Here is a 27,500-nt window from a genome sequence, read left to right on the forward strand (position 1 = left end):
ATTTTTTTGAATGGTTTGGAACGATCTTTCCATGTGCTCGATTGAGTTTCAGTTTCATTTTTAGAAAATCAATTGAAATCGATTCAATTTGAATATTGATTCCAAACCGATCTGAGCCAAATGGTGTCTATCCCTACATACAGTCACCGGGCCCCTTTCCTCAAAATCTAACTTTGCCTTCAAAAAATAAATTTCTATAAAAGGCTTAAGAGAACTTACTTGTACATGTTCAATTTGAGATGAAAAAGAGAGGTGTTATAAAAATTTTGAAATAACAAAAAATGTATTTGGTTATATTTTTTATTTTTGATTTTTAATTTTTAAAAAATATTTTTTATTTTTTTATTTTTTATTATTGCATAAAAGTAAAAAAATAAAAAATATGTTTGATAAGTACATAGCTATAAAGCAAAATGCAATGTTTGGAGACCCTCTTTACTTTTTTATTTGACATTTTAGATGTACGGAAATAAAAAAAATAAAAAAATAAGTTTTGAAAAGTAAAAAAATTTTATTTTATATATAAAATAATTATTTTGATTTTTTTTAATTTTTAATTTTTACTTTTTATGATGTTATCAAATATTACTTTTTGATTTTTATTTTTTAAAAATAAAAAATAAAAAAATATTTATTTTAATGGCTAATCAAATGCATCCTAAAATGAATGGGATAAGTTTCTATTTAAAATTGAAATCTTTCGAATTAAAATTTCCAACAGGATGTCTATCACCCGCGCTTCTATCCACCGATCAAACAACTTGTTTCCACGTGCGTTTTGGAGCGTTAGATTTGTCCTTTGGTTGGAGTCGTACTCCAGCCAGCCGTGGTTTTTGGCTTATTCCCAACGCTAGCTCTTCACGCCTTCTTCGCGGATGGGAGACGCAGTGCCTGCCAAGCGTGCACATCTCGGGCATGACAGAGGATCTGGAATCTCTTCCGCAAGCGTATCTAACGTCCACAAATTTATGTATAGGTGCTTCTACTCTCTATGAGCTCTCACCAAGCAATAAAATTACCCACTTCACTCTTGGAGCTTTTCATCGCCACAAAAAATAAGTTGTAGTGTGTGAGATTGGAAGAGAAATGGGTAGAAGACCTCCTTGCTCTAAGGACGGACTCAATCGGGGCGCATGGTCTTCTCACGAGGATAAGATCCTCGCCGATTACGTTAAAGTCCACGGTGAAGGCAAATGGACAGACCTCCCAAAGAGAGCAGGTGACAAGCCTAGACCATTAATTTGCAGCAATCCACAGGAACATGGATTCCTTCACTAGAATTCTCTTCAAAATTTTGTTCATTAGTATTTTCTCTAGCACTGATTTTTTTTTTTGCTTTTGATGAATGTTCCCAGTTCATTTTAGGAAAAAATTCAAGCAGTACAGCTCCTCTCAAAGAACGAACAACAACAACAACAAAAATAAAAAAGAAAAATTAATTTTTTTTCAAAAAAATCAAGTCACTACATTTTGCTTGTACATGTTGATCAATTTGTTATCGTGACGACAAACAAAAATTTGCAATTTTGAGATTTATGGATTCTCAGGTTTAAAACGTTGTGGTAAGAGTTGCCGGCTCCGCTGGTTGAACTACTTGAGGCCTGGCATCAAGAGAGGTAATATTTCCCATGAGGAGGAGGATCTCATCATCAGACTTCATAAACTCCTGGGCAACCGGTAGAGATCGTAAAATATATCCAACCTCTGCACTGGTTCAACTTGGGATAATCTTGCACTCCTTAATTTTCTAAGACAATTACTTGAATCTTCGCATGCAGATGGTCACTCATAGCAGGAAGATTGCCGGGTCGAACGGACAATGAAATCAAGAATTACTGGAACACAAAACTCGGCAAGGAGGTAAAGGCAATCCCCGAGCCATTTAATGGTGAAAAAGTACTTCAGAGTAAACCAAAAGAAAGGAAGGCAGCGGCAAGCCTAAAGGCAAAGGCACCTATAGAACTGGGTAAGCAATCTCATCCTGTCATCCGACCCAAGGCAGTGAGGTGCACCCAGGTATACATTCCACCACACCGAGATGATCATAAAATGGCCGACCAAAACTTGGAGCCTCATTCAAATGAGCATGCATTGGAATCGATACTTGAAGACGTCGACCCCTCAAAATTTTTTGTGGACTTTGACGTGGAAAAGCTTTTGTCCGAACTTTATGACGATGATTTCTTGCAAGTTTGCATGGATGAACCTCGAGAAGATAATAGTGGAGTTCGTGGCCTAGATGGACGCAGCATGATGCTCTCACCCTGGTCTGAAATTTCACGTCATTTTCATGGAGCCATGCCAGAGGAATGGAGGATTGGGGATGGTCTTCAACCAAATCTCGCCCCATAGCTTAGTGCCCTGGCTTCTTTGCTAGACTACCGAGTCATGGCAATAAAAGCAAGAAACATATTGTCTTACGGAGGGTGATTCCCTTCTTTTCTATATATTTCCTGTCTTTTATTTCAGGGTGTCCTCGATACCCCCTTCGTCATTCAATTAGTTATTAGCATGCTTGTAAGCATCATTAGTTAGCGATGCTAATAAGCATCGGTACGTAGCTGATAACATTTGTTAATAGCATTGACGGGTGGAATTTCCATGCGTTTATAGCCGGCGCTACCACGATGCTTTAGGTAGTATCACGATTCATGAGATCACTTTGCATGCTTATTTGCATCGGCAAAAGTCAAGAAAAGTGCCATCTATTTGCTGTTTTACTACAGTGCAGTTGCTATCTAGCTAGTAATCACCTGATGTATAATACTTATGATCGTTAGTTAGCACTGTAAGTTATGTATATAGAGAAAATCCCCCAACAAGATCATATATATGAAGGGGTGGATATGGACCCAAATGAGTCCTATTGATTTAATTCTTCCGATAAGCTCCCTTTACAGCATTTATGTAGTTTGGAGTTTGCTTCCTATTGAGTGACTTAATGTCCTCCTGGGTGGATAATGTTCATAAAGCTTATTTCAGAATTAAAGCTGCATGTGTTACTATTCATATTACATTTTTGCTGAAAATTCTCAAGGAACGCATCTTCATTGTTTAATTTCTTAATGGGGAATATGACGAATGCAGTGCCACTAAATTAAAATTAAAATGAGCATCAAGTGGAAATTCTTCTGATAACAATTGTCAATCAACAATTTACCTTCTCTTAAATATTGGTGATTCAAGAAAATTCTAAAATGGCTGCAATAAACACTTTTTAGTAGTGCTAGGAGTTGATAACTCTATATATTGTGACTACATCTCAAGGATATGGGACGACCAAAGCTTGCTTATTTGATACAATAACACGGATTTGAGTCGAATGATATTATTTTAAAAGTGACATCTAATTGATCGATTTCAGAAAACTCCAGATCATCGAATCACTATACGGATCAAAATGTGGGATTATTTGTTTTTAGGGCTACTGCATGCCATGGGGACAAGCCATGTGCCATGGAAAAAGCTGTTGTTTGAAAGAATTATAAGCAATTGGAGAAATTGAAAGTGAATTTAGAAATTATAGTAATAAGGTAAATGGGAATGGCAAGATAAGCTGCAGCTAATAAGTTAGGCCAATTCGTGATGAAAAATACGAAATAGGTTTCATACCGTGACTATATTTATTACAAGGATGTGGGGACTATCATTGATCCTTAATTCACAACATTGTATGTTCCAACTTATCTCTCATAGTAACTTTTCTTGCTAACTTTCATCGTCTTGTGCTTCATAACAACTTAACCGGATGCAATTTGGTCGAGGAACAATACAGGTAAGAGTTTTATGCTTGTCAAGTGGCTATCTAAAACAAGCATAAGCATGAAATACTTACGCCAATCAAATTTATTTACAAACACAACCAATTAAGCTATTGTAAGCTATTCCTGTCACAAAACACCTATCAAATTTATTAGGTTTGTCGGTTCTCCTTTTGCCCGGACCCTGGGCGCTGAGACACGTATGAACGTGTCGTCCGTGCATGACTTGACTTGTCCGAAGGAACAAAACAACTCCAGAGGGGACCTTTTGAAAGATCCTGGTGATCTATTTTCACACATACCTGGCGTGCACCGCGTGGCCATGAGCCATCAATCATAATTATTTATCTTTATAAATTTTATTCATCAGTATTATAGGAATAAATAATTATAATTGACGGCATACATGATGACATTATGTATACAGAATAGATTATAATTTTTTTATATTATAAAAAGATTCTAGGAGAGAAAAATTTATTTTTTATTATGGTTATTTGTTTTTATCAATCTCATTCATGAAGCATAAATCTTAATATGTTATTATAAAAATGAATGGCTGCCATTGGTGTTGCACACAGCCACTTGCTGCATGGAGTGTAGGAAATAGGTGAGGATGTTTGACTTAATGCCTGGTTCAAAGCATATTTAGAAAATTTACCAAGAAAGCAAATTTAGCGCGCGGTCGACGGCCGTGGATAAAAACTGATCGGGCCAACATAGAGAAAGCGGGGCAAATTTGCCATGGCATCCAGCCTTCCATACAAGGGACCGTAAGCAAGGGGAACAGAACATATTGAGTGACAATGGAAATAACAAGTCATACTATTTTAATTGTACCAAATATTATAAATGAATTGTATATAAAAGGCTTTTTTTTTTTTTTGGACTGGATAAGGGGGTATCAATCGATACCCCACTTTATTGATGGAAAAGCTGTGAACATATAGAAAGTTGGGGGAAATGGGAGAAGCATTCAGAGGATAGAGGGAGAGGAGTTAACAGAAACAAACACAGAACTTAATACATGGAACTCAAGAAGATATAGAGCACCTAAAACAAGGAGAGGCACCAAACAGATAGAGAAACAGTGGATCAAGGAGGTAATTTATGCAACAGAGCATGTAGTCTCGTCCACAGGAGCCTATATATGCTGATCTTTCGAATTCGTTGAACACAGAGATTTCCAGGTCTGAAAAGTCCACAAGATCTTCTGAACAATTTGTGTACATGGATCCTTTTATGTTCAAGAAAATTAATTCGAGCATTCCTCTCACGCCAAAACTCTCCCAGCAAATCGTTGCTATCAACTGATTACCAGTATCTCTGACCAGCAGCTTACTGGAATTCCTCAGTCGCCAAACAGTCCAAGCATCGTGCATAGATCCAGGTCTACCTCTAAGCCCTTCCAAGTACCGGCTAACCCAACCCGGACCCCTTTCTCTAACTACTACTTGGCTGGCACTGATGACGATGGAAGATCATCATGAATGCGAGAAGGAAATGCTCCTTCAATCATTAATGATCGATAATGGCAAGTCGCTTCTTAAATATGCATGGGATTCAATTCCATATCTCATGCAAATATGGAATACCCATATCCTCTTTGACATTAATAGTTATAAAAAAAAAAAAAAAATATATATATATATATATATATATATATATATATATATATATAACCAAAATTAATAAAATATTAGTATAATCTAAGTATCCTCTTTGACATTATTAATAATTATAAAAATATAACTAAAATTAATAAAATATTAGTATAATCTAAGTATCCGGGGCGTACTCCCTCGTTCCCTCACTTTTTCGGGCGGTGACCCAACCCCACCCCTTCTATTCTCTGCACCTCCCGCTGTTTCCTTCTCTATTCTCTTCGTTCCCGTCCTCTTTTCTCTTTTCCTGTTGAAATCCACTCAACACCTTCTTCTACTCTTTACCTCCCTCTCCTATCACCACCATCTCTCTCTCTCTCTATCTACCTATCTATTTCGCATGCGCAAGAATTCCTAACTACTCTGCCTCCCTATCCTCTTCCATTGACGTCAAAGCTTGAAGTCCTCGTCGGTGGTAAGTTCCCCAGGCATTCGTACAACCTTTCCGTACATTCCAGTGCTTTGTTTCTTTCTTTCTTTATCTCTGTTTCCATCCAAGTGCTACTGTATCCTTCTTGTTGTTTTTGGTTCCAGCTTATGCGATCTTGCTCTTTCTCACTCAATTGATTTAAAAAGGTGGCGAAGGTTTGATGATCGGTAGCATGAACTTAGTTCATGGTGAAATGGATTTTCTTGAGCCTTTAATGATATTATTTTAGTGGAGGTTTTGCGTAAATCCTTGATATGTTCATGCTTATTTGATTGCCTATTGCTTGAACTTTTCTTATCCTGCTCTGCGTTACATGATTTAACGCTCGATAAGATTAGAATACTATATGATGAGACGGATTTTCTTTGATTCTTTCTTGAAGCATTTATTTGTGTTTTTAATTAAAAAAAGAAACTTAATTTACATGGCTTCTTGATATACTAGCAGTAATTTGGTCAACACTGCCATTGTTGTTGTTTTTGATATTGTTATATCTTTCATTATCATGCTCTATCATATTGATTCGATATCAAAATATAGTAAATTATCAATGGTCAATTGGATGAAAAGAAATTAAGCTGAGAATCTTTCGCTCCTCTAGAATTCTTGTATCAAGATTGTCACTGATTCTTTTAAAGAACTTTTATATAATTATTAAGATTTGGTTATTTTTATTGTGGTGCAGGACTCAAATTATCTTGCTCTGTTCTGCCCATCAGATTGTAAAAGTTGGTGGGACATTGACCGTGGATTGGATGAACAGAAGCTATGGCACAATGGATTTTCTTGGATTCTTGGTTTGGGCTCCTATACGGACTCCTTGGACGGTAGAGAACTGCCAAATTATCCATGTTGTAATACCATTATAATTTTTTCGGTAATGTTGCTGGTGTTGTCATTAAGCCTTGCCACACCTTTTGTGATCTTTCTCCATATTACCAATTTGATCTATAAAATTGATGCATAACTAATAATTGATAGAATGAATTGGCTTGCTATAAGATAGCCCTTTCGAGATTCTTGGTTGAAACACTTTGGCTGCCGGAAACATATCACTCTTTAGGAAAGATCTTTATATGCTTCATTATTTGTTTTGGTTGGCATGATATGCTCCATGTACCTTTTTGAATTTGAAAGAAGATGCAAAAATATTGTTCAGTGGTGTTGTTGGGTATAAAGTACCCCCGGCCGAAGCTTATAAAAACCGCTCCCTCCAGGGCTCTTCCAGCTCTCGGCCTTAGGTGCGACGCCTCTCCGAACTTCCTCGCCTGTCCGAACCTCCCCGACCATGAGATTTCTACAGTAACCAGACTCCAGCCAAGTTACTCCGTAGCGAGTGGGCTCTGGACGAACTTCTACGAGCAATCTACTCCGAGCTTTTACTATGAGCAGTTTCAGCCGAGCTCCCGCGAGAGCCGACCTCCTACAGCGGGCGATCTACCCTGGATCTCTACTGTAAACAGATTTCTTCCGAACTTCCATTATGGGTAGACTTCAACCGAGCTTCTACAATAGAACGGGACCCACCGACCAGGTCGCTGCTCCGAGCTCCCACGACAATTGATCTTCGACCAAACTTCCATAGCGAACGGATATCGGACGAACTTCTACGATGGATGGACTCCGACAGCTAGATTCCTACAACAACCAATCGCCTCCGATGTCTGCCGAACCTCCCCGACGCCATCCGAAGTCCACCGTCGGTCGACCCTCCATCAGATCCTCCATGAAACCGAACTTCTTCAGTTGACGATCTTCAAACGAGCTTCCCCACCAGGCAGATCCCAGACGGACTTTCCTAGCAATCGGACCCCTACCGAACTTCACAAATGGAAAGTCTCCATCCGAGCTTCTACAGCAGATGACTCCCACCTACAGCATCAGTGCCTAAGGCACCCGACAACAGTTCGGACTCGTCAGTAGCTTCGGAGACATTCGAACCTCGCCCAGACCAACAATAGAAAGCTATTCCGCTCCATCAGATGTCCCAACCGAGCTCCAACCGACGAATCCGAACTCTCTGGCAAGCCATGACGAGGGCCGCTACCCTGCTCCACACTCTGCAATAGATTCCACGCGGCTCCACCCCTCTCTGACAAGCCACGACAAGAGCCGCCATCCTGCTCCACTCTGCAGCAGATTCCATGTGGCTCCACCACTCTCTGGCAAGTCCTGACAACGGACACCACTCCACTCTCTGCTACAAGCTCCACGTGGCCCTGAACGACCCCTGACGCCACTACTTCCCGTAACAAACTCCACGCGGCTCTGAGCGGTCCATTACCAGACGGTTACAGGCATCGCTGTCAGTCAGTTATACCCTCCGTCTATAAATAAGGATACCCAGATACATTCTTCTCTAAGCTGGTAACTCTATCTCGAAACTCTGCAAAAATTTCTGCTCGAGCACTCCATTTCTGTTGAAGCAGAGTACTGACTTGAGCGTCGGAGGGTCTTGCCGGAGCACCTCCAACTCTGGTTTAGACTTTCTTTGCAGGTCCTGACGGCGGCCGCGGTCATCCCAGTTCTAGCTTCTCCGACCTCGACGGAATTCTGCACCAACAGAATTGGCGCTAGAGGAAGGGCCTGTGTCTTCGCAGTGCCCTTGTTCTTAAAGGAGTGCTCAACGAGACTGATTTCGATCATCTTCTCCGACATCCTCTTCTCCTTCTTCTACTAGATCTTCACCCGATGCCTCCCCGCAAAGCATCCATCAGGTGATCCACGGCCCCCGCGGTCAGATCTCAAGCTCCGGCCTCACCTCCGATTTCACAGGCTCCTCCTCTCCCTCCGGCAACAGTGATCGACAGATTCATCTGACGTCGGCCTGAAGGTGGGGAGAATCGATCGAGGCCCCTGCCACGACCGGGGCCACCGAGGAGGGAGGAACAACCTGAAAATCGGCCTCCAATTGGGATCGTCTACACCATCTCTAGAGAGCCCCGGAGGGGAGCGGCCAGCGGATCGATCGGACTGTCCAAGCGGCAAAGAACTGAAGGGACCCATAACCTTTACTGAAGAAGATGCCCGAGAGATCCAGTTCCCCTATAACGATGCGGTTGTAGTTTCTTTAAATATTGCTGATTATGAGGTACGCCGTATTCTTGTTGATAGTGGAAGCTCGACCGATATCTTGTTTCATGATGCTTTTTCAAAAATATCCATCTCCGACGATCGTTTAGGGCTGATTAGCTCCCCTTTAGTAGGGTTTACCGACGATGTTATCCCGGTGGAGGGAGTAATAACCTTGACTGTAGTTGCAGGTCGATATCCAAAACAATCCGGGGCTCTGGTAGATTTTCTGGTGGTGAAGGTGCCGTCAGCCTACAACGTAATTCTCGGCCGACCTGGCCTCAACGCCCTCCGGGCTGTAGTATCAACCTACCATCTAAAATTGAAATTTCCTACTAGCCAGGGGGTCGGAGAAGTCAAGGGAGATCAAGCCCTGGCAAGGCATTGCTACAATATAGCCCTGCAAAGAAGTGGTCAGCCTGACTCCTGTCCGGTTGATGGATTGGACACCCGCGACGACCTGACAGAAGAACGGGGTGGGCCAATGGAAGATCTTGTCTCAATCCCTTTGAATGACGAGAATGAGGAACACATAGTGAAGATCGGCTCCAACTTGGGGAAAGAGTTGCGGACGCAGCTTATCGATTTCCTGCAAAAGAATGCGGACTTTTTTGCTTGGACTCCGACGGACATGCCAGAGATCGATGCTGAAGTTATGCAACATCGTCTGGCCGTCGATCCCAAGCACCGACCGATGAAGGAAAAAGTTCAGAGTCATGCGCCAGAGAGGCAGGTGGCAATAGCCGAGGAGGTTGATAAACTCCTGATAGCCGGGTTCATCAGAGAGGTTAACTATCCGAGCTGGGTTTCCAATGTGGTCTTGGTTAAGAAGGCGAACGGCAAGTAGAGGATGTGTATAGACTTCAAAAAACTGAATAAAGCCTGCCCGAAGGACAGTTACCCTCTGCTTAGAATTGACCAACTAGTAGACGCAACCTTGGACCATGAGCTCCTCACCTTCATGGATGCGTTCTCCGGCTACCATCAGATCAGGATGGTGCCAGAAGATGAAGAAAAAACCGCTTTCATTACTAACCATGGCCTTTATTGCTACAGGGTCATGCCTTTTGGCCTAAAAAATGTGGGGGCGACATATCAACAGCTAGTGAATAAGATTTTCAAAGAGCAGATCGGCTGCAACATGGAGGTCTACGTGGACGATATGCTGGTAAAGAGCAGATCCTCGATGAACCACGTCGCCGACCTTGAGGAAACCTTCAGCGTCCTTCGAAAATACAAGATGAAGCTGAACCCAGCCAAATGTGCTTTTGGAGTAGCCTCAGAAAAATTCCTGAGCTTCATGGTATCGGAGTGCGGGATTGAGGCAAATCCGGAAAAGATTCGTGCCATCCAGGAGATGACCGCCCCGAGGTCAATAAAGGAGGTTCAGCGCCTCACCGGGAAAGTGGCGGCTCTAAATCGCTTCATCTCGAGATCGGTCGAGCGATGCCTACCTTTCTTTCAGACCCTCAAGCAGCCCAAGAACTTCTGTTGGACCGTTGGATGTCAGCAGGCATTCGAAGAGCTGAAGAACTACCTCAGCTCATCACCATTATTGGCAAAGCCTGAGCCTGGAGAGAAATTATTCTGATACCTGACGGTTTCCCCCGTAGCCCTCGCTGCAGTTCTGATCAAGGAAGAAGCAAAAATTCAACAGCCGATCTACTACATAAGTCGAGTATTGAGAGACGCCGAAATCAGATATACTAAGTTAGAGAAACTAACTTACGCCTTGTTGATTGCAGCTCGAAGGCTCCGACCTTATTTTCAAGGACACACCATAATGCTGCTCACCGACCAGCCGATCAAAGCAGTTCTGCATCGAGCGGATGCCTCTGGGAGAATCGCGAAATGGGCAGTCGAGCTCATGGAGTTCAACATCAACTATCGACCTCGGCCAGCAATCAAAGCCCAGATATTAGCAGACTTCGTGGTGGAATGCACTATCCCAGAAGAGGCCAAACTTGGACAAGATGAAACCGATGATCCAGGGCTCCGGCCGAACTCCCCCAAAGAAAGAGCCGATTCCCCCGGTGGTTCCTGGGTCCTTTACGTGGACGGTTCCTCCAATATGTCAGGCGCAGACGCGGGCCTGATCTTGGTCAGTCCGGATGGAATTATCGCAGAGTATGCACTGCACTTCGAGTTTTTCGCAATAAATAATAGAGCAGAATATGAAGCTCTGATTGCGAGACTGAAGGTCGCCAAAAAATTAGAAGTGGATCAGCTTCAAGCCTACAGTGATTCTCTGTTAGTAGTAGGACAGGTCAGTGAAAATTATGAAGCTCGGGAGGACAGTATGGCTAGATATCTCTAAAGGGTAAGGGAGATCATCCCTACCTTCGGCAGCTTCGACATCAAGCAGATCCCGAGATCGAAAAATGTCAGGGCCGACCTTCTCTCCAAGTTGGCTACGCTAGCTCCGGCCGATCTACCTAAAGAAGTCTTCTTCGAGGTTCTGAAGCACCCAAGCACGAAAGAATCACAGACTGTGATGGAGATTAGCTATGAACCCAGTTGGATCGACCCACTAGTTACATACCTCAAGAACGGGGTTCTTCTTCCTGATGCAAAAGAGGCTCGGAAGCTTAAGAACCAGGCTTCCTGATATATCCTCTACGAAGGCAAGCTATACAAGAGGTCGTACTCCTTGCTCCTCTTGAAATGTCTCCGGCCTTCTAAAGCTGACTTCGCTTTGAGGGAGGAACATGAGGGGGTCTGTGGAAGTCACATGGGGGCCAGATCTTTATCCCATAAGCTGCTCCGATAAGGTTATTACTGGCCTACTATGCACCAAGACTCCATCGAATATGTCTGAAGATATGATCGGTGTCAGAGATATGCCAACATACAAAGGCAACCTGCCTCCGAACTTACACCGTTGAGTGCCTCATGGCCATTCGCGCAATGGGAGATGGATATCCTCGGACCTTTTCCCATGGCATCAGGGCAGCGGAAGTTCCTCCTGGTGGCGATAGACTATTTCACCAAGTAGGTCGAAACGGAACCTTTGGCAAAAATCACGGAAGCTAAAGTGTAGGACTTCGTCTGGAAGTCAATTGTATATAGGTTCGGCTTACCCAGAACCCTCATTACTGATAACGGACGATAATTTGCTGGAGCAAAGTTTGTCGAATTTTGTAAGGACCTAAACATCTCCAAAAACTTCACTTCAGTGGCCCATCCTCAGGCAAATAGTGAGGCCGAGGTGACCAACAGGACTCTATTGCAGGGCATCAAAGCAAGACTTGAAAAGGCAAAAAGAACTTGGACGGACGAGCTCTATCATGTGTTGTGGGCATACCGGACTACTCAGAGATTGCCCATGGGGGAGACCCCCTTTGCCTTAGCTTTCGGGACAGAGATCGTGATCCCAATAGAACTCAAGCTTCCGTCAGCACGAGTCGTGGCGATCGACGAACGGTGCAACCCACAGGATCTCAAAGCCAACCTCGACTTGTTAGAAGAAAAGCGGGAGACGGCTCAAGTTCGGATGGCGGCTTACAAACAGAAAGTAGCCCGCTACTACAACTCTCGGGTCAAAAGCAAAGTCTTCAGAGCAGGGGACCTGGTGTTACAGTGAGCCGCTGCCTCACAACCTCAGAATCAAGGAAAACTTGCCCCAAACTGGGAAGGCCCGTACGAAGTCAAGGAGGTGGTCCGACCCGGAATATACTATTTAAAATATAGCTACCATTTCCTCGGATTCAACCTGTATCAACTTTGTAAAACCCCATATCCTAACATATTCAAAAGCATTATAATCTTGTACTTGAATCCATTCCAGAGTAAGGTTCATGTAAGCTCTCGAAAGCCCATTATCCTCGGTCTGTAGCCCATATATTGGAGGCAAAAGATCTAATTTGTCAGTAACCTCTTGCAGCAAAAGTTTCGATAAAATTTTTATCAAATCCATGTCTGTAGTTACAAAGGATGATAAAATTAGCAATTTATAAAAAATTATAGTATTTTTTAAAATTTATATTATAGTATTCATGCTAAGGGGAAAAAAGGTATAAATTCTTTATACTTTTTTTATTAAATAACAAATATGACTAAAACATGAGAAAAAGAGTGGAACACATATATATATATATATATATATATATATATATATATATATATATATATATATATATATATATATATGTATGTATGTATGTATGTATGTATATAATGTATTTATTTGGAAAACCAAATAAAAATGCAGCAAAAAAAAGAAATATTAAACCCATAAATACATCGATCGTCACCTTTTTTGGCATAAAAATTTTTTTCTTGCCCAAAAAAAAATTTTATGTAATGTGCATGATGTTAGGTAAGTTTAAGAATGAATAGAAATATATTAAAATTTAGAATCTCGATCTATTATTTTTTTTGGAACTGCCATGTCAACGCAATTCCTGATGTACAGAACAGATTTTCAATCTTTCCCACTCCATTTCTTTTTTCTATGAAAAATATTTTAAAAAAAATTTCTGCGCTAAGTTTCCTCAAAAAAATTGCATGCATACAGGCCCTAAAATAATGATCGTTTCATTTTTTAAGTACTTCATCTCTACATTTGTTTCTATACATTATATACATACATTTGTTTCATTTTTTTTTGCTGCATTTTTATTTGGTTTTGCAAATAAATACATTATATACATACATACATACATACATACATACATACATACATACATACATACATATATATATATATATATATATATATATATATATGTATGTATGTATGTATGTATGTATGTATATAATGTATTTATTTAAAAAACTAAATAAAAATGCAGCAAAAAAAAAGAAATATTAAACCCATAAATACATTGATCGTCACTTTTTTTGGCATAAAAATTTTTTTCTTGCCCAAAAAAAAAAAATTATGTAATGTGCATGATGTTAGGTAAGTTTAAAAATGAATAGAAATATATTGAAATTTAGAATCTCGATTTATTATTTTTTTTGGAACTGCCATGTCAACGTAATTGCTGATGCACATAATAGATTTTCAATCTTTCCCACTCCATTTCTTTTTTCTATGAAAAATATTTATAAAAAAATTCCTGCGCTAAGTTTCCTCAGAAAAATTGCATGCATACAGGCCCTAAAACAATGATCGTTTCATTTTTTAAGTACTTCGTCTCCACATTTGTTTCTATACATTATATACATACATTTGTTTCATTTTTTTTGCTGCATTTTTATTTGGTTTTGCAAATAAATACATTACATACATACATACATACATACATACATACAGATATACAGATATATATATATATATATATAGATACATATATATATATATATGTATATATATGTATATATATATATATATATATATATATATATGTATGTATGTATGTATGTATGTATGTATGTATGTATGTATGTATGTATGTATGTATTTGCAAAACCAAATAAAAATGCAGCAAAAAAAAAGAAATATTAAACCCATAAATACATCGATCGTCACTTTTTTTGGCATAAAATTTTTTTTTCTTGCCCAAAAAAAAAATTATGTAATGTGCGTGATGTTAGGTAAATTTAAGAATGAATAGAAATATATTGAAATTTAGAATCTTGATCTATTATTTTTTTTGGAACTGCCATGTCAACGCAATTGCTGATGCACAAAACAGATTTTCAATCTTTTCCACTCCATTTCTTTTTTCTATGAAAAATATTTTTTAAAAAAATTCCTGCGCTAAGTTTCCTCAAAAAAATTGCATGCATACAGGCCCTAAAACAATGATCGTTTCATTTTTTAAGTACTTCGTCTCTACATTTGTTTCTATACATCCATATGCTGTATAGAACATTTACATAACCATTCACATAAAAAGTAACCTCCACAAAAAAAAAATCCTAAAAAAACCATTCAAAATACTCAAAAGAAGATAATTTATCTACAGAAATTATATAGAACCGTTTCCATAATTTTTCTTCTTTTTCATATGCAAACAGGGCGCGTAAAAGTTTTATGCACCCCAGCCTTTCAAAAGGCCAAAACCCTAACCCTAACCCATTTTCTTCTCCCCACTGCCCCTCTATTCCACCCTCCTCTCCTCCGACAACTCCTTGCTCAATCCTCTCTCAATCTCTCCAGTGATTTGGATATTTTTGATGGATTTATATGTTTTATATGGTCCAACTGATCTCCAAAATTGATCTAACAGATATTGCCAAACTTCAGATAAAGTCATTCTTAATATTGAAAATTTTTTATCTTCTTTCGTGATATATCTTACAAATATAATATCCTGCATTTTTTGATTCACTATTTCAATATGCACAATCATATTAACATTTGACTCCATTCTATATTTACCTAATTTCTCACCATCTCCCTAATCCGTTCCCATTGTTCCCTTATTCTTATAGTTATTGGGGTTCTGAGTATAAGCATCATTTTTTTCCTATAACAAAAAAAAAATTAGAAAAAATATGACAGAGCCATCCAAAATATCTTAAAATATAAATGTAACTACAAACAACATATAAATGATAATTATCCATAATCAATATAATTACCATTCTTTTTTCTAACATATTTTTCATCATAGATTATCATTATTATTAAAATAATGTTTAATATAAAACCAGCGAGAACATTCACATGATCATATTTTGGTATACAAAAAAATACAATCAATATTATATCTTTTTTGTTATGAATACATCATTATATATCTCTATTAATATATGTTTACATAATATAAACAAACATATTTTCACCCACTGAAAAATATAGCTAATAATGTATTCCATCTTTCCAAATATATTGCTGCATATTAATATCATTATATATTTACATAACCAAATATTGTGCTACACCAGTACATTAAAAAAAAATAAAATCTAAAAGATGGATAGATATTTTTAAAGCGAAACATCACACTCCAACGAAGATTACTAAATAGAAATTTTCCTTACTGATGATCCAACATCTGAACAGAATATCTTTCTATACCTAGCAACTTCTTCTACCAATATATCATAGTCGGTTTTCAGCTATCGATACTGTTCAATGGATAGATTGTAGTTTCATAGCAACTCCCCAAAGAGTATCATAAGTTGCATTGACTATCTCATACATCTGCTTATAATGTTCTTTCTTCAGATAATTCACATTGTAATTTTGAATCCAAATGATTTTTTAGTTCATTTATCACAAATGTAGCCACCATTTCCTTAGATTCAAACTGTATCAGCCTTGCAAAACTCCATACCCTAACATATTCAAAAGCATTATAATCCTATACTCGAACCTATTCTAAAGCAAGGTTTATGTAACCTCTCGAAAGCCCACCATCCTCATTCTGCAGCCCATATGTCGAAGGCAAAAGATCTAATTTATCAGTAACCTTTTGCAACAAAAGTTTCGGAGAAATTTTTAACAAATCCATTTCTGTACTTACATAGGATGATAAAATTAGCATTTTATAAAAAATTATAACATCTTTTAAATTTATATTATAGTATTCATGCTAAGGGGAAAAAGGGATAAATTTTTTATATTTTTTCCCTAAATAACAAATATGATCAATCCAGGAGAAAAAGAGGGGAACATAAAAATATATATGTATATAATCTATTTATTTGCAAAACCAAATAAAAATGCAACAAAAAAAATATTAAACCCGTAAATACATCAATCATCACTTTTTTTGGCATAAAAATTTTTTTTCTTGTCCAAAAAAAAATTTATATAATGTGCATGATGTTAGGTAAGTTTAAGAATGAATAAAAATATATTGAAATTTAGAATCTTGATTTCTTATTTTTTGGAGAACTATCATGTCAATGCAATTGTCGACGCACAGAATAAGTATTTTTCAATCTTTCTCGCTCTATTTTTTTTTATAAAATATTTTTTTTTATAAAAAAAAAATTGCCCTAAATTTTCTCAAAAAAATTGCAAGCATACATACCCTAAAACAAAGATCATTTCTATTTTTAAGTACTTTATCTTTGCATTTATTTCTATGTATCCATGTATTATATAGACTTACGTAACCACTCACATAAAAGGTAACCTCCACAAAATAAATAAATAAAATAAAATTTCTAAAAAAATCATCCAAAATACTCAAAAGAAGATAATTTATCTATAAAAATTATATAAAAACGTTCTCATAGTTTTTCTTCTTTTTCATATGCAAATAGGGTGCATAAAGTTTTTATGCACCCCAGCCTTTAAAAAGGCCAAAACCCTCACCCTAACCCATTTTCTTCTCCCCGCCGCCCCTCTATTCCTGCCCTCCTCTCCTCTGATCACTTCTTGCTTGATTCCCTCTCAATCTCTCCGATGATTTTGATATTTCTAGTGGATTTCTATTTTAGGTTATGGGTCTCCCTCCTTTCCTCAACGGATCTCCTCTCAGTCTAGCAGGGAGATAAGGCAGGGAAGGTGGTGAGGAACGGGATTCCAGTCGGAGATGCATTCCATAGCAATCCAAAGGTGAACGGCCGAACGATCAAGGGTGCTCAGAATCCCACCATAGGCAGCGGCAATGGTGAGGCATTGGCATGCCTCTTCAAGGTGAGGCATACCTTCTATGTTCCCTTTCCATGCATCTTCAAGGCGAGGCATCAACATATATACCGATACCTTTCACCATCGTCCATCTTCTTCTATCTATTTTTTTCATTAATCATTTATGATTTTTTTTCTTTTTTTTCCCTTGGATTTCCTTTATTCCACCTTATCCATGGGCTTTTCCTCTCTCTTCTGCCTTTCCTCCTCCCTTCCCTCCTTCGCCGCCGCCACCTGTGAAACCCTTACCCCAACCTTCTCTCCTCTGCCACGGCCACTCGTGAAACTCTAACTCTAATCCTAAACCTTTTTTTTCCTTGGATTTCTTCTATTCCATCTTACCCTTGTGCGTTTTCTTTCCCCTCCACCTAACCTTTTCCTTTCCCTCCTCCGCCGCCACTACCTGTGGAACCCTAATCCTAACCTTGCCCCCTCTACCGCCGCCACCTATGAAACCCCACCTCTAACTCTAAATCTTAATCATACTTTAATCCTAATACAACCCCTAATCCAAACCCAATTCTAAACCCAGACCCTCACACCAAATCCAACCTAACCCAAACCTAACCCGACCCAACCAACTGACCACCTCGATCGTCGACCCAAAACCCATAACACAAAAAAATACGTCCGACAACCCACAACCCAAATCCACTTAACCCTACCTGATAATCCACAACCCACATCCGCTAACTCACGAATCCAAACCTGGTGGTCGATCCGTTAACGGACTCGTTAATCTCTGTTTTTTTTCTCTTCTTGGTCGAAACCTATTTCCTAGCTCCCCGCATTTCTTTATTCTATTTTATTCAAGCCATCTGCTACTGATCTTCCAATATGATTATCTCCATTTCACTCCTTTCCATCATCCATTATACCTATCCCTAACATTCCAATCCCAACTTTTTAGGCACTGGAAGGCTATTGCTGTAGCAATCGTGCTTCTTTTTTTTTGACACTAAAAGGCTACTGCACTACAGCAGCAATCATGCCTCCTTTTTTTTTTGGCACTAAAAGGCTAGTACACTGCACCAACAACCATGCTTCCCTTTTTTTTTTGGCACTGGAAGACTACTGCTCACCAACAGCAATCGTGCCTCATTTTTTCTTAAACCCTATTTCTTTTCTTTCTTCCTACGGCCATTGTGAAAGGCTGCCAAACCCTAGCAGCAACCCTTTGTCCATCCCTCCCTCTCCAAATGATGTTCAAAATTAGGATGTCGAAGGCTGCCCAAAAGAAAGCAGCAACCTCCCTACTTTGCTGATGAGGAATCGAATGAAGTTCCTCATATGATGCCCTAAAAAAATCCAAAAGCTGCTGGATTCTACGCATGCCAAACTGATGGGGACAATAAAAATCCACAATAAATGATAAAAGAAACTAAAAAAAATGGCGTCACTACGAAACTAACCTCACTGTATTTTGTCAATTTTTTTTCAAGCGACCTAATAAAACATCAAAGAAATAATTATTTTTTGAAGAATTGAAAACAAAATGACACAACTCAAAATCAATGAAAAATGCACCGTTCCCTTATCTTCCTTTCTGATTTTCAGACCTTCTTGCTCCCTCAATCTCCCCCTGCACCTATATATACCGGTCTGATGGAGAAGCACTGTCTTTTCTGTCCATTCCATCTATTCACCAATCTCATTCTAAAATCCTCCTACATCTACTTAAGCATGCACCTAAATATTTTTGGTTGCCAAACACTCTCTCTTGATTAAGAGACTTCCTGTGCCGTCTCTTCCAAACCGACATAGTTTTTCTCCCTCCACTCTCAGTGCCTTCTATCTCCTATAGGAATCTGATATGACATTGACATGGCTCCCATCAACACCAATAACGACGGCTTGGTTCTCCTCTCATATCATATAATGTCAACTCAGAGTGTACCAAGACGGGACCATTCTCAAATGATAGCAAAAATTCTCCTCTTGCTCCAGCAAATTCTTTCATGCCAATCAAGAGGATTTTTTTTTTTTACTTTCTCAAAATCTGTTGACTTTTTTTTTACTTCTTTAAAAAAGAGCCCAGTACCCCTCTCAGATTTATGACACGCGGTAGGCCAAAATATTGATGCGCATCGTGCTCTCATGCTAGGAAAGGCCAGGGCTCTCCTTTCATGTATTAATAGATATGCAACTTCTGCAAGACCCAATATATATATATATACTCCTATCTATATATATATATATATATATATATATATATATATATATATATATATAGACACGCGCATAGACATACATATATTGATCATATATTTGATGTATAAGATAAGGATTTTCAAATCATATAATTTTTAGTATGTAAATAACTTAAAGATATTAAACTACATCCAACAGCTCTAATCATTAATGTGGGAACTCTATCATTCAATTCAAAACAAACAAAAGTGTAAATCTAGGAGTTACATTAGATGTAACTTGAATCCAATCATTATATATCCAACAACTCTAATCATTAATTGGGAAACTCTATCATCCAATTTTTTTTTTTCTTAAAAAAATGTAACTCTATAGGAGTTACACCGGAGTTACTTCCATTATTTTATTTTAGGGCGTGCTAATCAGGGTGCATAAGATGTAAGGATGTCAACGTTATCAACCCCACTCAAGTCCGTTGGCTCTGGCATCCATCTCTTGTTGAGTAGAGGCCTTAGGTTTAATTCCAATTGGTGGTTGTTGTGTCAAATTGCTATATATCCCCATCAATAGTGGGGATCTTGATGTATATATGGCCCTTGTTGATGGGAGAAGAAAACGATGAACAAGATCTGTTGAAGATATTCACTCATGCAACGCGATACTTGTTTTCGAACCACATGATAACGTGCCGAGTGGAGGGCCCTTAAGTGATAAAAATCCGGGCTTTTTCCTCCCTTATAGTCCAAAAAAAAAAAGACATGGACAGAAGGTTAGTTCACATAGCATGGTCTTTGAAGGGCTGAGGAGAAGCTATTCATTGTGAGCTGGTGGTGTCTGAAGCTTCATCCTTCATCTTTTACCAGTACTGCTTGTAGGGTCATAGTGGGTTGTCCAAGTTCTGGCTCGAGGTGGTCACTGACCAAAGGGCATTTTGGTGCAAAAGTTGGGTTTATTATTTTGACGTAAGTCTGGCTAGATTGCAGCTTTCGGTGACAAAAGAAAAAAAAAAAACTTGTGCGCCCACAAAGTTTGATTTATAGAGCAATGCTAGGCTTGTTTTATCACAAGCGACAAAACAATGATAAATGTTGTAGCGCGTCATTTGCGTCATGGGTGCAGGAGTTGTACCTAAATTTTGGCTGGCAGTTGGATGTAATATTGATTTTTTTTTTTTTACTAAGACAGTATTTATACATAATAAATATGAATACAATTCAAAAAATCAAAAAAAATAAAATAAAATAACATCAATAAAAAAAATACACCAATCCAACTGTACTTTCTAGAATAATCAACTACAAAATTTGTAATCCAATCGACCATAAAATTTATCTCTCGATAGATATGTCTGATGTCAATGAAGATGCATGCATACCATAAATAGACTCCAGATATCTCGAATCAATGGATTAGAAGAAGCAGCATTCTTCCATCCACGGATCTAACTTATGACCATTGCCGAATTACCCGCTACCACCAATCAATCAGTGATGTAACATTGATTGGAATACAACAATTTCTTCTAACACATGCATGACAGTCATTTAAACAAGCATTTCATAATTTGACAATGTAATGATGAGAAATAGGGGCCTAATCATCGCTTGTTTTGTCCCAATCAAAGCCCAATCTAATATTATCCGTTAAAGAATCCGAAGGAAGAATTGACAGTTAAATAAAATATTAAAAAATAAGTAAGTACAAAAGTTACTGATCAGAAATAAGGCAGAAGGATCGGGATCAAGCTTTTTGACACGGAATTTGTTTTTTTTTTTTTTTTTGGATTGAGAAGAAAAGGAAATCTACTTGAAAATACAAGAATTCAGATTGGGATATATACCTGAGAATGCAACATACATGACCCAGTAAGAACGCTTTGCTTATTAAGTAAAGAAGTGTGACTGTTGGAGTAATGTCTCATCCAATCCAATAAGAAATTAGTCATTTTAACAAAATGGACAATGCAAGATTCCATTATTTTATTTTAACTCCAATTGGTGGCTGTTGTGTCAGATTGAGAGAATAACCAAATAAGAAGAAAATAAAAGCAAAAATAAGAAAAAAAATAAAATCAAAAATAAGAAGATATAATATTTATATGGTTCAATCTATTAGCTTATTTTTTTGGACTGAGATGATACAAATGTTTCACTATAAGAAATTGGATATTATAGAATACAGGGTTCCTCTCAGTTTTTAGACCCTAATACATTGGATCTCTAGAACACTCAAGATTTCATCTCCACTCCCTTCTCTCATTGCACTATGCTCAACTCGCTTCGCTCGCTTTGCTCAAAAAAAAGGTCCATTTTTGCCTCTCTAGAGCATCTAAACTCGGGACATACTCAACAATGCCATACCCATCATATTTCCCAAAAAAGTAATATAATATTAATTCCAGGTATTTGAAATGAAGAGTGAAAGAGTGAACTAGGATTTTCCCCAGTGGTCATATCTCCCTATTTAGCAAACACGTATATATCCTGATTTAATTCTTGAGTGGTGCATCCTTGAAAATTTAGACTTGGATATATAGAGTTATAATATGGATGGGTCTCCCTCCTTTTCTCTGTTTAACTATAGCAAAAACATAAGATGTGGTATCTTGACTTTTAAAATATTACCTTAGACTCCAATATTACATTTTAACTAATGCAATTAATTATAGTGATTTTGCCCGAGCCAAGCACACACATATGGTTACAAACGCTAATTTTGGTTCGGCTTGGATTAGTATTTTTTCAAAATCTATTTAGTTCGGTTTAAAAATTTTAAAAATTAAAAAAATCAGTTTGGTTTTAATTTCATATTAGAAAAAACTGGTTCAAACCAAACTGACCTACACACACATACATATGTACATATATACCTACACACATACATATATATATATATATATATATATATATATATATATATATATATATATATATATATATATATTATACATTAACCACTATCAGTTCACTTATATTTTGTCGTAGCTCCACTAATTTATTCCTTCTATATTTAGGCCATTTAGTCCATCTCATAAACGGTCTATTTAGCCATTTTCTAAGCTATCTATTTGACATAAGCCCAATAGCTCATAATCTAATAAAAGGAACAGATTTCTCGATTCAATTTGAAACAATCTTTCAACGTGGTCGGTTCGATTTCGATTTCATTTCTAGAAAATTAATTCAAATCGGTTCAGTTTAAAAATTAATCCCAAACATATCCGAATCGAATCATACATATCTCTACATACGGTCGCCAGCCCCCTTACCTTTACCTCAAAATCTAACATAGCCTTCAAAGAATGAAATTTCTATAAAATGTTCGAGAGGATTTATTTGTGCATATTCAACATGAGACTGAAAACATAGATGTGTCGTACGTGCCAAACATGCAAATCAAGCATGCAAATCTCTCTGTCGTACGTGCCAAACATGCATGACAGAGGATCTGGAATCTCTTCCGCAAGCGTATCTAACGTCCACAAATTTATGTATAGGTGCTTCTACTCTCTGTGAGCTCTCACCAAGCAATAAAATTACCCACTTCACTCTTGGAGCTTTTCATCGCCACAAAAAATAAGTTGTAGTGTGTGAGATTGGAAGAGAAATGGGTAGAAGACCTCCTTGCTCTCAGGACGGACTCAATCGGGGCGCATGGTCTTCTCACGAGGATAAGATCCTCGCCGATTACGTTAAAGTCCACGGTGAAGGCAAATGGACAGACCTCCCAAAGAGAGCAGGTGACAAGCCTAGACCATTAATTTGCAGCAATCCACAGGAACATGGATTCCTTCACTAGAATTCTTTTCAAAATTTTGTTCATTAGTATTTTCTCTAGCACTGATTTTTTTTTTGCTTTTGATGAATGTTCCCAGTTCATTTTAGGAAAAAATTCAAGCAGTACAGCTCCTCTCAAAGAACGAACAACAACAACAACAAAAATAAAAAAGAAAAATTAATTTTTTTTCAAAAAAATCAAGTCACTACATTTTGCTTGTACATGTTGATCAATTTGTTATCGTGACGACAAACAAAAATTTGCAATTTTGAGATTTATGGAATCTCAGGTTTAAAACGTGGTGGTAAGAGTTGCCGGCTCCGCTGGTTGAACTACTTGAGGCCTGGCATCAAGAGAGGTAATATTTCCCATGAGGAGGAGGATCTCATCATCAGACTTCATAAACTCCTGGGCAACCGGTAGAGATCGTAAAATATATCCAACCTCTGCACTGGTTCAACTTGGGATAATCTTGCACTCCTTAATTTTCTAATACAATTATTTGAATCTTCGCATGCAGATGGTCACTCATAGCAGGAAGATTGCCGGGTCGAACAGACAATGAAATCAAGAATTACTGGAACACAAAACTCGGCAAGGAGGTAAAGGCAATTCCCGAGAAATTTAATGGAGAAAAAGCTCAGAGTAAATCAAAAGAGAGGAAGGCAGTGGCAAGCCTGAAGGCGAAGGCACCTATAGAACTGGGTAAGCAATCTCATCCTGTCATCCGACCCAAGGCAGTGAGGTGCACCAAGGTATACATTCCACCACACCGAGATGATCATAAAATGGCCGACCAAAACTTGGAGCCTCATTCAAATGAGCATGCATTGGAATCGATACTTGAAGACGTCGACCCCTCAAATTTTTTTGTGGACTTTGACGTGGAAAAGCTTTTGTCCGAACTTTATGACGATGATTTCTTGCAAGTTTGCATGGATGAACCTCGAGAAGATAATAGTGGAGTTCGTGGCCTAGACGGACGCAGCATGATGCTATCACCCTGGTCTGAAATTTCGCATCATTTTCATGGAGCCATGCCAGAGGAATGGAGGATTGGGGATGGTCTTCAACCAAATCTCGCCCCATAGCTTAGTGCGCTGGCTTCTTTGCTAGACTACCGAGTCATGGCAATAAAAGCAATAAACATATTGCCTTACGGAGGGTGATTCCCTTCTTTTCTATATATTTCCTCCCTTTTATTTCAGGGTGTCCTCGATGTCCCCTCTAGGTTGTATCATTCCATTCTGTTCAATGACATGGAGGTGGCCTAGTTATCATATTTCTTGAGACAAAATAAATAAATAAGGAGGTGTTTTCCATCCATTTTACTACATGCAGAAGCAATAAAGAAGGATTAATTAGTATGGTAACAAATATTTTCATGTCAATGTGGTTGAATGTTGAGGTTGCCAATTAGATTTGCATGTCAATTGCCAAACCAAATAACTAATTATCTGTAGTCATGATCACTTTTAACAAGATGATTAGTCTCTTAAGCTGATGACGGAGCTTCTCGCTTTATGGTGCTGCCTGCCTCGCTGGACGGAATTGTGATTGGTGCAATATATACACATACAGGTCAAGATAGGTTGTAGATGGCAACTCCTTTGCCATGAATGCTTGGTCGGGAGAGGTTGATCATGTCACCGTGTACAAGTTGTTATTCTAAGGCCTGTATTCTATCTTATCCACACCTCTTTATGATACAATAAATAAAATTATGGTTACAAGTTTTTCATGGTGGGAAACATGGCGAAAGATTAATTTGTCTTATTCAAAGTTTTACTCTTCTCTATTACAAGGGACTTATTGAAAGTTTAAGGTTATACTTGGTCATCAGAAGGTACGCTATGTGTCTCATATGACTTCAGATATGGTGAATTTAAAATCATTATTGGAGCTTGTAGCATTAGAAGGAGACACCGTGGTTGTGGACACCGGGCATATGGAGATACACAAGATACAACAAAATAGCGTTTTGACGATTTTTATTTACCGACAGCTGGGTTAAAGCATTGACAAGTTTAAAACCCTGTGCCCGTCTGTTGTCATTTTTTATGATCGTTGAAAAATAAGGATTAGAAATGCATCTTCACGACACTTTATGAAGGAGCATCATATACTGGATAATTTAAACGATGCTAATTAGTGTTGCGGTGGAGGATTTAAAGATAATGCTTATAAGCATCATAAGGAACTTGATAACCCTCCACCCCCCTCCCCCCCCCAAAACAAATCACCTGGTTCTACCTATGCCCTAAAATTCTTCGCTGTCAATCATCCTTCTCCTGCTTCTCATGATGGATCTAGCATCTTTCTCAACCTGTGTCCTCCTCTCCCTCGAGTAAATATTTATTGCAACGGTAATACCACGTCAAACTTGTAACAAGTCAATAATAATGCTCACCACCCCTCCCCTCCAAAAATCGGCTATTCTGATTTCTCTCTTAAGCTTAATCTGCCGAGATTAACCTCGTCCATCATTTAGTTAGTTATTTAGCATGTTTATAAGTATCATTGGTTTGCAATACTAATGAGCATTATCAGCACACACTCATTCCAACCCAACATTCTATTTTGGCTTGCACTCTTATTTGGTTCTTTTCTATGTTTAGCAAGTCAACACATATTCATATTTGGCTGGCACTCCTATTTGATCTTTCTCCTTGTTTAGCTATTCTACATTTAGTTTTTTTTTACTTAGTATGTAATCGAGATATTCTTTCTTCTTGTAATTGCTACAATAGCTAGACCTTGTAATCTATATATACTCCTATTGGAGAACAATGAAATGTAAGAATCAGAAATTATCCTCAATAAAGATATTACCTTCTTTATGGTATCAGAGCCTTGAAGCTCCAACGAGCATCTCTTCTTCTTCCTCCTTCTGTGCTCTCTCATGGCCACCAGTTCATCTATCTCCACCTCCTCCAATCCCTCTTCTCCTCCTCCACCCAACACAACGACCCCTCTCACCTTTCCATCGGCACAGCATTTTCTATCTATCAAATTAAATGCATCCAACTTTTTGATATGGAGAAAGCAAATTACTCCCTTCTTAAAGGGTCAAGGCCTGTTTGGGTTTCTTGATGGCTCTCACCCACAGCCCACCGATCCGATTGCCGCTACTGCTTGGCAACAACAAGATGCCCAACTCGTAAGCCTTCTTGTTGCTTCATTATCTGAAGATTTGGTTCCTCTTCTTCTTGACAAAGAGACTAGTTTTGAGTGCTGGACCACTCATCATGAAGCCTTTGGTTCAGCATCTCCTACCAGGCTCATGTCTCTGCATCTAGAGTTGCAGAATCTACGTCAAAAACCAGATGAGACCGTCACCTCTCTGCTCCAACGTGCCAAAGCTATGGCTAATGAACTTGCTGCCTCTCGTAATGCCCTCAAGCCAACCGAATTTAATCTTCATGTATTGCGTGCTCTATGTGATGATCTACAAGATGCGGTCCCTGACATTCTCAACCGATACACCCTTCTGACATACACTGAACTTCATGGGCTGTTACTTAGCCATGAAAGCATGCGGGCATTTAGAAAATTAACTGTTGCTGATGCCACTCCTACCAATCCTATCGCCAATACTGCTCAACGATTCGTCCATTCTTCTAATGACCCTAGGCCCTCTATTGGCCGTGGCTTTACTCGAGGTCATGGAGGACGTGGCAAGTTTGGTCGAGGTCATGGTCATTTTGGTCCACCTGGTGGCCATGGTTTTCAATGGTGTTCATTTTGCAATCGTAACAACCACTCTAATGCCACCTGTTTCTATCGCCCTCAGCAACTATATCCATACTTTTTCTCTCCACAACCCAATGCCAATTTTTCATATTCACCGTATCCAAATCCAAATCCATCTCAACGTCACCCTAATCCACCACTTCTCCCTACCCCTCACCCCTCCACTGCCCTCACTTGGTACCCAGATACAGGAGCATCTCACCATATCACTCCTGACATTCATTCTATGTCCTCCTATGATGAGTACATTGGTCCTGATCAGGTGCATGTAGGCAATGGTAAGGGATTACATATATCACATATTGGTCATGGTTCTTTTTCCTCTCCCTACTCTTCTCTTTCTTTTCAGTTAT

At 38.6% G+C, this 27,500-nt stretch overlaps 2 protein-coding genes across 2 annotated transcripts; both read left to right on the top strand.

Annotated features, from left to right (window-relative positions):
• Positions 1 to 893: 893 nt before the first annotated feature.
• On the top strand, positions 894 to 2,939 carry LOC140853943 (transcription factor MYB1-like). The gene is made up of 3 exons (XM_073248972.1): positions 894 to 1,219; positions 1,548 to 1,677; positions 1,779 to 2,939. The coding sequence occupies exons 1-3, from the start codon at positions 1,087 to 1,089 to the stop codon at positions 2,350 to 2,352; spliced, it is 837 nt and encodes a 278-aa protein (XP_073105073.1). The 5' UTR covers positions 894 to 1,086; the 3' UTR covers positions 2,353 to 2,939.
• A 20,226-nt stretch (positions 2,940 to 23,165) lies between these two features.
• On the top strand, positions 23,166 to 24,729 carry LOC140854045 (transcription factor MYB1-like). Its single transcript, XM_073249384.1, has 3 exons — positions 23,166 to 23,356; positions 23,684 to 23,813; positions 23,915 to 24,729. The coding sequence occupies exons 1-3, from the start codon at positions 23,224 to 23,226 to the stop codon at positions 24,483 to 24,485; spliced, it is 834 nt and encodes a 277-aa protein (XP_073105485.1). The 5' UTR covers positions 23,166 to 23,223; the 3' UTR covers positions 24,486 to 24,729.
• Positions 24,730 to 27,500: the final 2,771 nt, after the last annotated feature.

This window comes from Elaeis guineensis, chromosome 15 (genome assembly GCF_000442705.2).
Source record: "Elaeis guineensis isolate ETL-2024a chromosome 15, EG11, whole genome shotgun sequence".
Lineage (NCBI taxonomy): Eukaryota > Viridiplantae > Streptophyta > Magnoliopsida > Arecales > Arecaceae > Elaeis > Elaeis guineensis.

Coding starts and splice junctions, on each gene's coding strand:
- LOC140854045 (XM_073249384.1), top strand. CDS start 23,224: ATGGGTAGAAGACCTCCTTGCTCTCAGGACGGACTCAATCGGGGCGCA. Junction 23,357..23,683: donor AGACCTCCCAAAGAGAGCAG/GTGACAAGCCTA, acceptor ATGGAATCTCAG/GTTTAAAACGTGGTGGTAAG. Junction 23,814..23,914: donor CATAAACTCCTGGGCAACCG/GTAGAGATCGTA, acceptor CTTCGCATGCAG/ATGGTCACTCATAGCAGGAA.
- LOC140853943 (XM_073248972.1), top strand. CDS start 1,087: ATGGGTAGAAGACCTCCTTGCTCTAAGGACGGACTCAATCGGGGCGCA. Junction 1,220..1,547: donor AGACCTCCCAAAGAGAGCAG/GTGACAAGCCTA, acceptor ATGGATTCTCAG/GTTTAAAACGTTGTGGTAAG. Junction 1,678..1,778: donor CATAAACTCCTGGGCAACCG/GTAGAGATCGTA, acceptor CTTCGCATGCAG/ATGGTCACTCATAGCAGGAA.